At 40.7% G+C, this 16,893-nt stretch overlaps 1 protein-coding gene across 5 annotated transcripts in view; it reads left to right on the forward strand.

Moving 5' to 3' along the window:
- The first annotated feature begins 5,220 nt into the window (after window positions 1–5,220).
- PICALM (phosphatidylinositol binding clathrin assembly protein) overlaps window positions 5,221–16,893 on the forward strand; it is a 66,269-nt gene continuing 54,596 nt past the window's right edge. For all 5 annotated transcript variants that reach the window (XM_066572321.1, XM_066572323.1, XM_066572322.1 and 2 more), the window contains exon 1: window positions 5,221–5,506. In XM_066572321.1, coding sequence (XP_066428418.1) covers window positions 5,377–5,506 — 130 coding nt within the window. In that variant the 5' untranslated portion in view covers window positions 5,221–5,376. The remainder of the gene's footprint in view (window positions 5,507–16,893) is intronic.

Here is a 16,893-nt window from a genome sequence, read left to right on the forward strand (position 1 = left end):
GCTGTCTCCTGCCAAGTCTCACAAACACTGCCAGCCTGCAATGATGGGGAGAAGCATTTGGCAGCAAGGCCCTAGGTTTTCAACATCAAGCTAGGAAGAAGGGATAGGACAAGTGCCACTAGCAGGGATGGGGCCACTTTTTTTTCCCCTGTATGATGATGGTCTACAGAAATTTTGGGGAAGTGTATAGGTGCACTTACCATGCTGGTGAGGCTGTGTTGTAAGGTTTGCTTTTCCTTGTTCAGTATATGAGTTACTGTGAGAGTGCCCACTGCCAAGAAATGATGTGTAAAAAACCACAGTAGGAAAGAGAGCAGCAGGAGTCCATTAGGAATGTTTGCTGATGGGCAATGCATGGCAGGTGCAGAGGACAGAAAGCCTCTTGCTCTTCAGAGGTGTCAGTGTTTGACACATCCACTGGGAAGTGTGAACAAAATGTAAGGGAGCTTGTTTCCTTTCTCTCTCACACTCAAAGACATTTACTATGCGCGTTTGTCAGCCAGGTCGGAATCCTGCTCACAGCATTATTGACATGATCAATCTTGCAGTGTGCAAGTTTCATGTCAGGACAAGAAGAGAAAGGTGTTAGAACACACAAGAGGATTCAGAAGCATCATATTTGTTGTTGGCCTCTACTTAGATACTCTCATGAGGCCTGGGAGCTCCTACACAGATTTCCTGCTCCTAAGTGAAAAAAATTAGTTCTGATTGCTCCCCTCCTATGCAATGGTACTGACTCACTTTTGTCCCTTCCTATGTGCTTTTATCATGTCAAAATCACATTAGCTTTTGGACAGCTGCTTTCTTTATTGACAAAGTCAGCTTCTTTTCAGGGAACAGCACTGCAAGGGACATTGACTACTAGATAACTGGAGCTGCATGAGAAGATGCCACAAGCTGCAGAGCTTAGAATGCTGTGTATGAGGAAGGAAGTTGGATATTTGCCTTACAGAGAGCAGCACCAAAGAGGAAATGTAAAAGGAACAAAAGAAACAAGAAAGCTGTCACTATTTCCAGAAAGAGGGAAGAGAATTGGGAAAGAGATCTCTGATTCACTATGGACTTGAGGAAGTTGTCTTTGCAAGGAGTGAGTTGGAATAGATTTGAGGATTGATTGATTTGGAATAGATGTGAGGACAGTGCGGAGCTTGAAGAAACACAGGTGATATAAGAGGAGTGCAGAGCAAAAGCTGAATGTCACTTTCAGCAGGAAAATTCTGGATAGACTCAGGGTGGGTATTTGGGTGGATAAGGGTGATGTATTTGAAACAGGGATTAACATGAAAGAATGATCATTATGAAAGGAAGGAGCTGAGTACTAAAAGTATGAAGGATCAGAAACTGGATACAAGTGAAGCAAAAGGAAAACCTGTGGACATTTGGAGTAGTGAAGAGGTATATCACTTAAAAAAGTATTCTAACTCCACTGTGTTTCATGACTATTTTGAAATATTCCAGATTGCAGTGATAAATGATCTTGTTGCCTCCTTCCCTCCTAGCCAAGGAATGTGGCCACCTTACCTACCACTTCTGTTCGCTTCTGCTCTTGTTGGCAGCATGAATGAGTAACAAGAACCATACTCCTGGACTACTTCATTTCATTGTGCCACTAACAAGCATTATTTTAACCATAATTTTTCTTTGTTCCAGTTTAATTTGCTTCATCTTCTTAGAAGCATTGCTGGAAAAAGTTTATCATTGTCCATAAAATTATTTGTTAAGTTGCTATGGTGATGCAAATTATATTGAATTCTTGCTATAGTCACAGAAAAACAACATGGGGTGAATCTTTGCCAAACTCTTTGAACATGGTTTTGAAATTAATGCACTGGAGTTAAACTGGCACAGTTCTACTAGGCTGGATAATATTAGTCTACTCAAAAATGCATCACTAACTGTAGATTTCTGCATATGGCCAGTGAGTGGCCTGGTTCTAGCTGTGCAGCCACTCTGTAGTTCTTTGTTGCCAGAGGTGCACAAGAAATGGGACCATATAGTGGCCACAGACATGGACAAATGCCATAGAGAGCTACATTTGGGAAGCTGGTGTTTTCTATTTCCTGCAGTCTATTCTACATCTTATGTCTACTCAAACAGATGCTGAATTCCTGGAGCTAACATCAAAACCACCTTCCCTGAAAAGCTGGGGAAAATACGATAACCCTTAAGAGCAAATGAAACTGCAGTGATCCTTTAAATGGGTCATGGGAAACATCTGGATTGTAACTTATTTCCAAATCATTTATACAACACTGATAGGGCATTTCCCAACCTTACACAGGTGGCTTTGCTGCCCTTGTTTTTCCTTCCTTGCCCCATCACTCTTACCATTTCCCTTCAGTTGTTCCAGTACCCAGCCCTATTTCAAACTCATTCTCTCTTTTCAACTTCTCTTCACTAGGCCCCTTAGCTTCCCAAATTATGGTTGATACGATTTTTGTGTTGCAGTTAGCGGATATGGCCTCAAATCCTTGGTAATGAGCCTGCAAGGTTTATCAGCATATGCTCAGCTTTGTTCCTCTCTAGTTTTGTGGCACAGATGGGCTGATTTCTAATAGACCTGAAATTCAGCCAAAACACCTGGCTGAGATCTGAAGCTAATTAATAGTGCCCCCAACCCATGGCTCTCCTAATAGTGATTCCACGAAGGAAGGACGAAGAGCATGGATGCCAGCAGCACTGGGAACACCAAATCACCCTGGTGGACTGCAGGCATTTCAGTGTGACAGGCACCTCACTGACTGGAAATGACATTGTTGCAAGAAAATGATATACATAATAAATTGCAGAGGTCATGCTGAGGCTAGGTTTTCAGTACTATACAATACACATGGGAAGAAAAAGATCTGTTAGCTTGTTTGTCCTTCCAGGATAGCTGAATACCAGCTAAATACTGTCAATTTTGGGGAGCTTGTGAATGCATGATACAGCACTTTCACAAGAGCTAGATCCAGATTCTGGAAGAACTTTTCACAAGAGAAAAGAATGTTGTTTAGGTTTGCTGCTTCACTAAATATAGGACTCCTATCTCTGGAGTAGTTTCTCTTTAGATATGTACTCTTTCCTCCTTTCATTCTCAAGCACACCCAGGCACACAAACAAAAACAAATGAGTTACAAGCTAATCAAACTTGTTTTCTCCAGGTAGGAAAGGAAAAGAGATAATATTTTGATTTCAATTTCCAAATCTTTGGGAGGTGCTCAGATATTATCTATCATAGCGCTTCAAGCTTCTTGCTGTAATGGCATCAAGTGCCTCCTAAGCAATTAAAAAGCAACAAATAATTATCAAAATACATTTTGCCATCAGTTCTCTCATCCATTTCTGCTTATGAACAAGTATTACAAGCAGAATTTTTAACTGTGGAGTAAAACTGTGAGCTTTCTGTGAACAAGAAGAGCTGTAAAAAAGGCAAAATTTATTTTTAGTTTTGGACTTCTAAGATTGAGGTCACTTTTTGTTCCCTTAGGAATGAGATATTTTGTCCAAATCTGGTCTCAGTAACTCCTAGAGTCACAAGCTTCCTCTGTTTGGATAGTTTCACTGCTCCTGGAGAAAGTGACAGGCATCATCTAAGAAGAACTGATGGAGCCTAATTTACTCAGGCCAGTTCCATGGAATTTCTCCAAAGAGCAGCTTGAAATGGGGTGTTGAAATCCAGGTCCTAGTTGAAGTTAGCATAAAAAATACCAATGTGTGTTGCTGTATCAGTAGCCTATAGCAGCCCCTGTGCTTCCATAGTGTGAAGCTTTATGCTAAAGCTGTCTTATGCCAGAGTCTGCTGCTGTGTACATCAGTGATTTATTTCCCCAGCCTGGATATTTGGGAGTCCTAAAGCAGTTCAGAAGGAGCTAAGAAATACAAATACAGCAGTATCCTCAAAGAGCTTGGCATTATGAAGAAAGCAAGTTCTACATGTTGCTAGCCTTCCTTACACGCACACACAAAAGGCATTATTTGGGTTCAGCTTTCACCAGATGTTCTTCCTCTGACACCAGTTTTCCTTACGCATTATAAACAGATAATCCTACTTACACCTCCTGTCAAGCATACAGAGCTGAGTATCATTTGTATACTGCTTCTCTTTAAGTTGCCCAATAAATATTTCAGTGGCTTCATGGATGGGGGACACTTACAAAACAGCTCCTCAGGAGGCACTTCTGGGAGAGGAAGAACTTTGTCTGCTGGAATCCTGCGGTTTTGCCGTGTTATTCACTGCTGTGTGTTTGGGGAGGAGGAGAGGAGCGGTGTTGCAAGGAGTAATGGAAGCTGCAGGGAGCCGGGAGCCTGGGGCGGCGCTCGGGCAAGGGGCGGTGGGAGCTGAGGACGACAAGGAGCCGCTCCCCACTGTTTGTCACTGTCTGTCGCTAGCCAGGTTTGCAGCTGTAGGTACCAGGCTGGGAGAAGGCACCTTAAGGAACTTTTTTCTGATTTTTATGAAGATACCGAGTAACTTCATACAAAACCCCAGGCTGACAAGGACAGAGCTACCGCACAGGTCCAAGAAGCATTAGCTGACTAGCAGAACGGTGGGAGGCTAAACACGAAAGACCTAGAAACCACCAGTGTTTTTATGCTAGCCGTGATGTACATTCGAGAAATTTTTGGCCAGCTTTCAAGTAAAAGTAACTCCGAAGAGAAGCCCGATCGCAGCAATCAGCCGGCTCCGAACCCTTCGCTGCCTAAGAACAGAAAGCTCCCTTTCAGCTTTCCCTAGCCTAAGGTGCTTCCACAAAAACTTTGCAGGCTGAGAAACACAAAACTATTTCCTTCAGGGGCGGAGACACCCCCCACTCGCTCCACGGAGACTTTACCCGGCGCTGAACCCGAACAGGGGCTCACCGAATCTCCCGAGGGGAGCCTGACCAGACGAACGGCAGGTTCCCCAAAGGGAAGGGCCGCCAGGGGCAGGCGAGGGTGCCCCACACTCAGGGATCCCGGGAGAAGCGATCCCGGCCCGAGGAGCGGCGCCCGCCCCTGCCCCCGCCCGCCGCGCTGAGGGGGGCGGTGCGTGTCACGCGGGCGGGGCGCCGGGCTGTCACGTGACACGGGAGAGGCCCGGCAAGGCCCGAGGAGGAGCTCGGCCGCCGCCATTTTCCTGCGGCGCCCAGTGCGTGTCCCTGTCCCCGGCCGGGCGGGCGCGCAGGGGGAGGGGACGGCGGCCGGGGGAGGGGGGCGGGAGGAGGAGGAGGAGGAGGAGGAGGAGGGGTCCCTGCTCGGGTGACAGGTCCGTCCCTGAGGGCGGAGCGGGGGCCGCCTGCGGCACGGCGGGGTGAGGAGCCCGCGCAGCTCCATCCCCCCGGCGACTCCTCCCGTCCCGGCCCCTGAGGAGGGAGCGGAGCCGCGCTCGGTTCCAGCGCCGCCAGCGAACCCGCCATGTCCGGCCAAAGCCTCACCGACCGCATCACGGCGGCGCAGCACAGCGTGACCGGCTCGGCCGTCTCGAAAACCGTGTGCAAGGCCACGACCCACGAGGTCATGGGCCCCAAGAAGAAGCACCTGGACTGTGAGTACCGGCAGGGAACGGCGGCCCGAGGATCTCCCGAGCGTCCCGCCGAGGAGCGGGATTGCCCGGCCTGTGCCGGGGTCCCGCTGCGGGGCTGCCGCCCATCCCACCGGCCTCGTGGGGACGGGAAGCCTTCTCAGGCGGGGGAGCTCGGGGCTTCAGCGTAGGGCATAGCCCGAGGGCGGGGGCGTAGGGTCGGGGACGTGGCGATGGAGAGCCTGGGAGAGGCTGTGCAGTATATCTGCTCTCCAAAAAGGGCCTTGCCATTCTTCCTTATGCACAGGGCCCCGGACAGTGTGAGCTCCTGAAGGACAGGACCTGCTCCGTACCCCGTTCTTAGGGAGAGAGAGAACCACGGAGGCCAGGCAGAGGAGTGGGCTGCAATTTCCTTACTAATTGATCTCATTTGCGTCGTGCTAGGGCAGCACTCCCCCATTCTCTAGAGGAGGTGCAGGAGTTTCAGGAAGGAATAGCTCATCAGTTATCTTAATTATTTTCCAGGTAATCTACCCGGGAAAAAAAAAAAATCCTTGTTTAACGATCATGTAAATCTTCCATATAGGAAAACATATGAAACGACTGTTTGAGGGGCAAATCTCTCTCAGTGAGGATGTTCCTTCTTTCTACTCTGTCTCATTCACTTGGAAAGATGTATCTAAGAGGACTTCTTTAGAACTTCGGTACCTGGTCTTAACATGCCATGCAGGGTCTGGCCATTTTTCAGCTTCTGTTAAGAGCAGATCGAAGGTGGAAAGGCTTAAAAGGTTTTCTATCAGCTGTGATCCGCCTAGGTGATTATGAAGAGAATGATGAACACCAAAGTTCACAATAGCGTTTCTCCACTAAGCTGTAAGGTCACAGGACTGAGGAAGTTCTTGGTCTGAATATCTGATTGCCTTGCATCTGTTTATTCTGGGCCTTTTAAGGACAGCTTCCCCCCCACCCCTTTCACTTTCCCAAATATATATAATAAAAGATACTGGAGAGATTTGTGTGTCTGTGCCTTCTATATGTGTGCTTTCTCCATTCCTCCCACCCACGTCTGCAGGAGAAGGTTGACTCTTCATGACTCTTGAGTTTGTGCCTTCTGAATTGCTCTGTATCCAAATGAGAACACCAGATGATAGTAGTAGGATTAATTGTACTGTAGTTCTTTCTTCTTTCCACCAAAACATGTGCATGTTAAAGGTTTAAGAAATTCTTGTTCTGCAAGTACCTGAGAGCAATGTGATTAATTTTTTAGGGTAGTCCCAGAACAGCTGCCTCTGACTCTTTTTGGTATGCCCTCATTCATTTAATCTTTTGGCTGAAGATGATAGTAACTGAGTGGTCTTGTTATATTTGGTTAGCTAAGGGTGTCAGAACACTGCGGAAATATTTGAGCTTTGACTAACTTATTGGCAGGTAGAGAAAACCCCTTGTCATATGGCATATGTATGAAATCGTGATGTTACTGGATTTCACACAGCAGAAGTGAGGCTTTCTGGAAAACAAACTTTGTCAGGCTTAGCCTGTAATTGTGCTAAAAGTATGGTTTCAGTAATGAGGCATTTAGGAGCTGAATTATTTTGTGGTATAAGCTTTGTTGAAAAGAATATGAAGCTGGCCAGAGACCTGCTCTTCAGGTGGGGGTGTGTGTGTGTAAAAGGGTGATGTTCTGGATAGGGCTGCTAGGCAACAGCCTAATGGAGACCTCCAGGGTGCTGCTTCAGAAGGTTGCCTGGACTTCCTTAGAAAGCTGTCTGGTAGTTGCTGGATGAGAAGACCAATTCTGTGTTTCCTTTTTCTGTTCTAGACTGTCAGGAGTTCTGGCTTCTGCCTCTCTGAGAATTTTTATCAAAGCAAAGAAAACTTGGTTGTTAATTAGTCCCTCTTTTTAGTGGTTAAAATAGATTGTGGCTAGATGCTTTGTACCCTGATATATTTATTAGAAGTCTCTGTTCCTGGCATCAGGAAATGACACATGGTCTTGTATTTTGAACTTTTTCTTTGTTCATACCCTTTATGGTTGTATACTTTAAAATAAATATTTTTTACACAAGCTGTGACTCAAGCCCCACTTCTGAACAATTTGTACATATCTTCCTTTTACAACAACCATTTTAACATGGTAAGGTCTATGAACTGACATCTCATTGTAAATGACAATTAATATGCCTGTCTTCATAGGCAGCATGCTGCCTTAATATTTTTCTGATTATTGCTTATTATGATAATACAGGTAAAACTTACTATAGGTTGTGTCCTGGTGGGCGGATGAGTTGAGTTTTCCTGTACTGTCCAGTAATGAAGTCTTTGTCTGGTAGCATGTTCTGTGGCCATGACATACATTCTTGTTTCTGTATTTCCTGTACACATCTCAAGATTTCTGACTGTCCTGTTACTGAAATGCTTTCTTCATTAAGCTTGAGCTGTCACAAATAGTTTTAACTAGCTCAGCCTCATGTTAACTCATAAAAATGGAGGGAAGTCCAACATAGATACTCATTAACTTAATTGTTCCTATTCTTATTTATCTTGCTTCTGACAGTGTGTGGAGTTTAAAAACTGAAGTGCTCTCCATCCTAGGTTGCCTCTATTTCCCTGAGTGATGGTTATCTTTATCAAGGAAGTTAAAAAGGAATTTTTTCCTTAGCTCATGGTGGTTAAAATGTAATATATTTCAAAGAATGCTTTCTCTCCCATTACAAAGCTTAGTTGTTTGGTTTGGGGGAGAAAGATTTCTAATTTACAAGTGGACATGGCTTGTGATAGGTAGCAACATCATCTTGAGGCTGTATACTTGAATCCGTGATACTGTTTTATTCTTCTGTTTTGAAGGTCCAGCCTTGGAGCTGGGTTAAGGATTCTGTTTGCTGTTCTGAATGCTGTGCTTGTTGCGATGGATTACTTGTTTTACAGAAATCAGGTTTAATAGCCTTGGAACCCTCAAAACATAGTTCATGAATTTCTTTTATGGAAAACCTAGTTTCACTAGGACTTTGTCCCCGTTTTTACACCTATTAGAGGGAGCTCTAAACTGGTTTGTGGGTTTAACTTGCACACGCAGATTGGTACAACCCTTTCTTTCTAGGTAGCTTTTTTGTCCCCACGTTGAGTGTTGGAGAGTGATGCTAAGAACAAGTGCTTTGGGTTGTTAGAATATAAATGGTGCTGGGAAACTTGTTACCAGATTTCCCTCCTTTTTTATGTGATTCTCAGAGGGAGGTGTGCTTGTGTTTGTATGTGTGGTGGATAATTAATATTAGGAATATCTGAAGCTAACGTCTAGTAAATTTCGCTGGGTTGGTTCAGTGAAGCTGCTGTAACAGTGATAGCTCAGTAGCATAAAAATGTTTGTGTACATGTGTGTGTTGTGGAGTGTACTTAAAACAGCTTTGTTGTGATACTCGTTTAGGGTTGGCCTCTTGAATGAGTGTGGCATAGTAACCCTATCTGCTTGTAGCTAATGGAGTAGCCCTCTTTAAATGAGAATGTGGAAGGATGACTTGGAAGGAAGTTGTGATGCTGTAATTACCCATTCTTAACAGGAAATATCTCTATAATTAAGCCAGAGTGTAATTTCCTTGATTTCTTATTGTGAAAGAAAACATGTATTTTTAAGGAAGGCAGTAAACCAGAACTCTGCCCTGTGTTGAGTAGATGTGTATGAGAAGCTGTGGAAGGCAAAGGAAACTCGAAGGAACTTGTTGGGAGCTTAATTCCTAAGTCACTGGTGTCAGGGTTTTGTCTAGAGGCTACTACTGGGACAGAGAAAAGCCCAGTGAAAAACTCCTGCTTCATGTCTGTGCTGGGGACAGCTTCTATTTCAAACTGAGATGGTATAAAAAGGGTAACTTGGAGAACTGAGGAACAAGGATCATTGCTTTTTGCTGGATCACCCAAGAGATTTGTAGAGAAGCTGGGAAAACCGGCGTTATAAGGGTTCACTTGCCTTTATACGCTAAAGTGTACCTGGGTGATGAGGTGAATTAACTCCTAGTTCTGTGGGTACTTCTGTGTTCTTCAGTAGACACAGATTATCCACATTCCTTTTATGGTATTTTAGTGCTGCAACTAACTCATATTTTGTCTCTGGTTTTGGCAGAATCACCTGAGGTTTCTTGCAGCTTTGCTTCCTTTTTGTAATTGACTTAAATTTCTGGAGGCGATCCATTTTTATTTTTGCTTAGAAATGTTCTTTGTAACTGTAATTATTCCAAATACAGATAATTGCATTATTACAACTTTCTTTTGAAGTATTCAGTTTTCTTTCTGAGTTTTTTCTCTGATTCCTTCATAGTTTCTTTCTTTAGCCAACTTTCTTACTTTTTACTGGAATTCCTTTGGAATATTTGTTCGGGCCTTTTAGTAGAGTATGAGAACTATCATACTCCTCCTGGCTGCCAGAGGGACAATTTTCTACTACAGCTGCTCATTTGCAGAAAGAATAGCTGTGTAGTTGTGCAGCTGTTGTTTTATTTTACTTAGCCTGAAGCAGTATTCTGCTTCAGATGAAGTAAGAGGCAGGAGCTAAGGAGGAGAAGCTGTAGGACACCTGCAATCAGCTTCCTGTGACTCTTCATACCACCACCATTGTTTCCCAGTAGCAGTGATTATTCAGGTCTCATGTAACTTTGGGCTATAGCCCTAGCTGAGATTTTTCTTAATTATTTTTTTAATGGTGCTGTCATGTCTTGCATTTTCTAAAAGGGACACTTGGGAGAAACATTCTTTGCCGTTCAGCCTGTGACCTAATGATCTATTTCAGTCTTCAGTTCCTAATCCTCAAATCAGTTTTTGATTTGTAGATGTGAAAATTTTAAGTTGTCCCTAATGGCTTGTCTCACAAAGTAATGATAGTTTGCATAATAATACAAGAGATGACTTATCCAATGTGGAATTTAAAGCTTCCTGACTTTTGCATTTGTTGCCTTATGTAAAGTATATGATTTGTTGATGATGGTAGAATTCTGGGAAAGTTCACTTAAAAAACATTACTGGTGTCTCATTCCCTCTGGAAAATGCAACATTTTTTCTGAAGCCAAGACACCTTTTGTATTTGAAAGCTTAATTTATTAAACAGCTTTCTTAAATTGAAATTTCTCACTGCTGTTAAAACATTTTCACTCAAAACATCTCATACATCAATTAATGCTTTAAAATAGCACGTAGTAGCTTTACTGCTGGTAGGATATGTCCACTTCTCTGTAAACTGAAGTAACTCTTTCTCAACCATGATAGTAGAAATCAGGTAAGAATTGTAAATGACTTGTGTATAAAGTCTTGAAGCCCTCTACTTCAAGACTTTATACACATGTCATTTACAATTATTAAGCAGTTATTTAATATTTTCAAGTAGTTTGCAATACAAGTTTTAAGCAATAATCTCAAGTATATGTCCTTTTGAGTATTTTAGCAAACTCTTCTGCTGCAAACTTTGCTTTTTATTCATGAGTATGTGAATTTAGCCATTTAGATTTCCTGCGGGTCAAAGTCTTAACTCTGGGAGTAGTTGCAATTTGGAGCTTAATGTTATCTTGCAAAGACTTGGGTATGAGAGAGATTTTATTACTGATTGTATCTGCAACTGATTAAAAACCAACAAGTAACTAACAAAAAAGAATGCAATCAAGTGGAAAGAAGGTTGTGTTGCTGTAAAATTATTTGGCTTACTGTTTTCCTTGCTCTTCTGGCCATTTTCTCCATTGTGAAGCATGATCATGAGTGGGTAGATTACGAATTCTTAGTAAATTCAAAGTAACTGTATCCTTCAAGACTTGAAGGAGAAATATTGCTCTACTTTGTATTTTACCCCTAGTTTATATCAGAGCTTTATCAATTGACTGGTAGCTTCTAAACTTAAAAATAATGTTAGTAAATTCAGTGCTAAGGTGTGGTTGTCTCAAATCTACTGACGATAAATCCAAGTTATGAGTAATATGTCACAAATTGGGTATTGGGAATTTAGAAATTAGGGAACCAAGCTGTATTTAACTGTGTGAGAATAACTTAATGCAGTTAAGCATTTCATACAGATTTAGCAAATATGCTGGATTTTCTGATTGTGACTAAAAATCTCCTGTGCTATTTTGCTAAAGGAGCTTTATTAAAGTAATGCTTATCTGGATCATTTGCAATAGTATACAAGGGTAAATTAGGCTTTTATAAGTTTTACCTCAGAAGAGAGGGTGAAAATGATCAAGATCTACATCAAAATTTGACTTGAGCATGTTAATTCACAGAATGAAGCATACTGAAGCATACAGCATTACTGGAGTGAACAGTGGTGGCGTAAAGGGAAATCTTGAGACTTTTATGCAGGTCATGACAAAAGTAGTCATAAGTAGTCTAAACCTAAAATAAATTTAAAAACCTCCAAAAGTGGGGATTATACTCATTCTGAGATTTCCTATGTACTTTCATTCATACCGATGTTAATTTACTGAGTTCTCCTCATCAACTCCTTTTTGCTTTTTCTCCTGAAAAGACCCTTTTGAAATCTTTACTTGCTGTCCTTTATTGCTTCCTCCTAAACAAGCAGGCCTTCAGTCACAACATTCATATGCTCCAGCAGCAGTGCCATTCTAGCAGGAGTGATTCTTTTGCTGTTGTGGGAAGTGAGAAGTTTGCATGGGTTGAAACTGCTCTGGCATTTCACATATTTACTCTAAATATGGTGCTTGCAGTAGCTCAGCTATTCCAGTTGCTGGCTGTGTGTTAAGACATCAACAAAGTGCCTGTATTGTTTGTAACCTTTCTTGATTTTTTGAATAGTTAATTTAATAAAATTTAAAACATAAATTGTGAATCCTTAAGAACACTGTGTCCTAGTTAAACAATTAGTATATAAACAAATTGTCCATGTTAACAACTTGTAAAAAAGTACATTATTTTATCCATTTACAAAAAGGTGATAATGACGTTCATATAATTCCTTAATTACTTTTGCTCCAAAAAAAAAGAAAAATAAACCCAACAAAACCAAACCAACCCACTTGTATTCATCTGCACAGCATAAGTTTCTAAAGTTGCCATAGTCAACTTGATTTCCAACTCCAAGTGTGCAACATGCAAAGTTTTAAATTAAACTCAGGCTACAAAGCTATAGGCAGAATTAAACATGTTTTAAATATTTTTTTAATTTAAAAAAAAAAAAGTATTTACCTTCACCTGGCAGTAAATCCACTCAGGGCAGCTCTGGTTGTTTGTGATTTGTTACTCTGCCAGGCGAGAGGTTGAATGCCTTGGCTGTCCAAAGGTAGACATTGGTGTCTTCATGCTCCTTGGTGTCCTTAAGGGCTGCTTGTAACTTGCTTTGCTGTTGGTGGTCTTTGGGCTTTTCTGGGGTGGATGCTGATCTGTAAAGTGACCTGAAGTGTTTCTGTGCCTCTCAAGTGTGCGCTTTTTGTCTTGGGTTTAGTTGTGTTATGTAGCATGTCCCTTTCTTCTCCATTTCTTCCCATATGTTCAGAAGTTGTATCGCCATTTCACATGCATTTGCCTGCAGTTGCTCTTGGTTTATTTAGCTGGTACCTCAACTCTTGCTGATGAATGGGTCAATATTTAATTGGAAATGGGGTCACGCTTGAATTTGCTTTATCCTCTTTCCTTCTCTTTCTGCCCAGTATTATCATAGTTTCAGCCATCATTGCAGCCTATTTCATACATTATGAATTTTTCTGATCAGCAACTCTGTATTCTGGATCTGACATTTTTTATGTGAAGTTTGAAACCTTGTTCAAACTGTTGTGATGGTTAAGTCTCCACACAGGGGAATGGTGGCGTTATTTGATCATGTTTAATTCTGTCCCCTTTTCTATTTGCCAGAAGCCATTGGTGTCCGTAATTCGGGATGTATACTGTTATGGAGAGATTAAAAATAACTTTCATTTAAAAATCAGTTTGTTGGGAGTATTTACTTGATTATGTATTGCAGCCTCATGGAGTTGTAGTTCCCAAAGCAAATCTTCATTTCTGGGTTGATGTAAGGCTGGTTTCATCGAGTCTTGCTTACTCATAAAATGCCTTCATTCTTCTGTCTCACAAGGGCACTTGAATTTAAGATTTATGTAAGCAGTTAAGTCAGTTTGTAAGTTTTAGGACTGAACTTCAGGTATTTTACTTGCAATTAATTTTTATTCTTATACTTTATTTATACTTTATTATTTATTATTTATCATGAACCATAACTAGTTCAAATCCTAGTTGCAGATAAAAAAAAGAAAAATGTGTTTTTGAACAATATCCTTGTATTCTTTTATTCTCTTGAGAAGTGAAGTTTCTTTACTGTTTAGAATTATACTGGAATCCTTAGGTAGATTTCAGTTTTGAATTAATTCTCTGAATGTCCATGTCCCTTAGCTTTCATTGATATAGCCATGATTGGATCAGCTGGTTTTTATTCAAATGACTGAATTTGGATTTATTATCCTTTAAATCAGTTTTTCTGTTATATATTAGTAACCTAAAGTCTTTATTTATTAGGGATTATTTAAATAAATTTATTAGGGATTATTTCTCCCTAGTGTGTTTGCATTTCAGTCAGGAGTGTTACAGTGCAGCACTGCAGAATAAGATTTAGAGTATCAAAAATACATGTGAGGTGGATTTTAATCATAGGAAAAAAGAAAAAAATGAACCCATATATGAACACCTCAGCATTTGTGGACTGTAGTTATTTCTAATAAGGGTATTTCATGCTTAGTAAGTTGTCACATTTGATTAGCAGATGAATGGAAAAGCTCAGGGTGCACAACTCTTAGCTATAAGCTGTTTGATACACAGGGACTAGTATACAATTTGTTGGGCTTTGAGGAAAAATGGTTGTCTGGATACAGACTTATTTTTAGGTTCTTGATAGTTAATAAGGAGCTAGCCCAAGCTTTTTTCCTGACCTGTTCAGTTGAAGTGCCTTGCCACTATGTACCATCATTTAAGCCTATCAAATGTAACATAAGTCAATTTCCAAGCAGGTTGCTTTGCATTAAAAGTGTGGAATATGTGAAGCTTGCTTCAGTGCTGAACTTGGTGTGTAAGTGGATGGAAATCCAAAGAAGTTTGTGTTAGTTCTCAAATACTAGGGAGCAGCACAGTTTGTATAACTTCTGAAATTTGGGATTTCATTGTTATGAATTTGAATTGAATATGCTTGGGATTTCATTGTTATGTGTTTGAAGCATTCATGCATTTCTAGGGTCTGATTTTCTCTCTTGTTTTGCTGGGGTTTTCTGCTTTTTGTTTACACACAGTTTATGAGGAGACTTTCTTCATATTTAATGATCTGTGAGTAAAATACAGTGAGTTGGAGGAGATGCTTTTGTCCTTATTTTAAACTGTTAATAAGGAGTTTTTGTAGACAGGAATGGTCAGTCTCTTGGTATATACTAGGGCTGACACAAGATGTCTTAAAACATAGTTTTACCAGAGTTCCATATTCGGTTTAGCTCTCTGAGGGTTTAACCAATGAACAACATTACTTTGAAGTAAATGGAATAACTAATTCTTTTCTTTTTTGAGCTTTTCTTATGAAACAGTTTAATTTTAAGGATAGAATCTGGCTGAAGGTTTCTTTCCTTTTACTGAAAACCAAAAGACAGATGTTATTTACTACTTCTCTTGGCTTTAGTTTATCTTAGAGGCTGTTTGTGATAGGGACATGTCTTTGTTCATGGTAAACAGAGAAATTCCCAGCTGAAAGCTGTGGATACTGAGGAGCTCTTTCTGTATACAATTTCCCTTACCCATCCAGTTTCAGACTAAAAGTTTGAAACTCCGTATTGGCTCTGAATCTTTGTGAAATTTCATGACCCCATGGTCACTAATGAAGGGCTCAGGAAGAGTCTCTAAAAGTGAGGCATGAGGGAAAGAACTGATTTGGATTTATGAAACTCAGACATAACAGTGTTGCTGTAAAGAGGATGTGTTCCCCTTGGTAATATCTTCTGCTTTATCTACTGAGAATTGGTAAAGCTTAGTGTATGGTCTTGGAAAAACTCAGCTTCCTTTTTGCTCTGCATGTTAAGTGAAGTTTGTTCCTGCACCATCCTAGCCTCTTATCACAGAATGTTCTAAAATTTTTACTCTGAGCAGCTTGGACATGCTCTGTAAGGGATGGTTTTGTTGTGCCCTTGTAAAAGAGCGCTATTAAATGTGCGTTGAAGATGTGCTTGGGACGAGCCAGGGTGAGTCTTGTTTGGTCACAGAGCTTCAAATATCTCATGGGAGATGTTAGTCTAAATTGAAAAAGGAAGTAAAAGCTAAATTAGGCAGGCATTTCCAACATTTCTATTAATAGGATGGAAGAATTTAGCTGTACTTTTGCTTGGCTGCCTCCCTTCATGGAAGAGTTTCACAGTCACAGTAGAGGAGTGTCAGTTGAAACAATTTTGTGGTGATACCTCTGTTTTTATAGGTAGAGAAGTTGGTTTTGGTAGTTAGTTTTGTTGTTTTTTTTTTTTTTTTTAGCTCTTGTGCTCTGCTTCATCCAGTTTTCTAACAGTTCATGTCAAAATGTGATCTGGTTTTGGTCAAAAGAAAAGGTATGAAGGTGGCTGCCAGTAACAGATCTCCTTTAATGACTTCACCTACTTTTGAGTGCAAAACGTGAAGTAGATTGTATGGAATTGATGGAGCTTGTGTTAAAGTGACTGCAGAAATGCTCTAAATCCATGTATCATGAACTTTCCTTGTTACTTGAAAAATGGTAGTTTTTAAAGTAGTGACACTTTTTTAACCAAAATGACCGGAATTTTGCACGTCGCCAAATACGTTGACATAGAGGAGTAGTTTCTTGGTTTTTGTCATGCTTCTTTCTCCTATCCTAATGGGAAAAATTAAGATTAGTCTCACTTAGGAATTAGACAGAAGTCGTTTGAAAATGTCTGATGTGCAGAGTTGTTTTTTTTTTTAGTATAGAGAAAGATAAAACTCAGCCACATTGTGCAAAACTGTTTTCTTATAACACCGGGGAGTACAACGTTTAGCCTATTTGATCTCTGAGATACCAGCTCAAGTACCCAACTGTGTAAACCTGTGCTGGCCTGTGTGGTTTTCTGCCAGTCACTTTGTAGGAGAAGGATGATGCTTGATTTTCACTGAATGATAAGTATTTGAAGTTTAAGAATTTGCTGCTTTCATCATTCAAAAAATTCAGATACTTTGTCAGGAGTTTATTTTTCTTTTCCTCTAGGAAAATTAATTATATAATAGGCAAATAGTCTAAACTGATTTCCTCCTTGGTCTGTTAACTGAAATTTGGTAAGGACATTTTTGCAGCAAGTGCAAAAAAAGTGCACTTAAGGCAAATGTTTATAATCTTAAGGGTTACTATTTTGAGCTTGACCAGCTACTTCTATAGAAACTTCAATAAAAAAGTATTCCTCAGCAAACCTCCTTCATGAAATCTG

The sequence above is a fragment of the Molothrus aeneus genome, chromosome 2 (assembly GCF_037042795.1).
Source record: "Molothrus aeneus isolate 106 chromosome 2, BPBGC_Maene_1.0, whole genome shotgun sequence".
In the NCBI taxonomy this organism is placed as follows: domain Eukaryota; kingdom Metazoa; phylum Chordata; class Aves; order Passeriformes; family Icteridae; genus Molothrus; species Molothrus aeneus.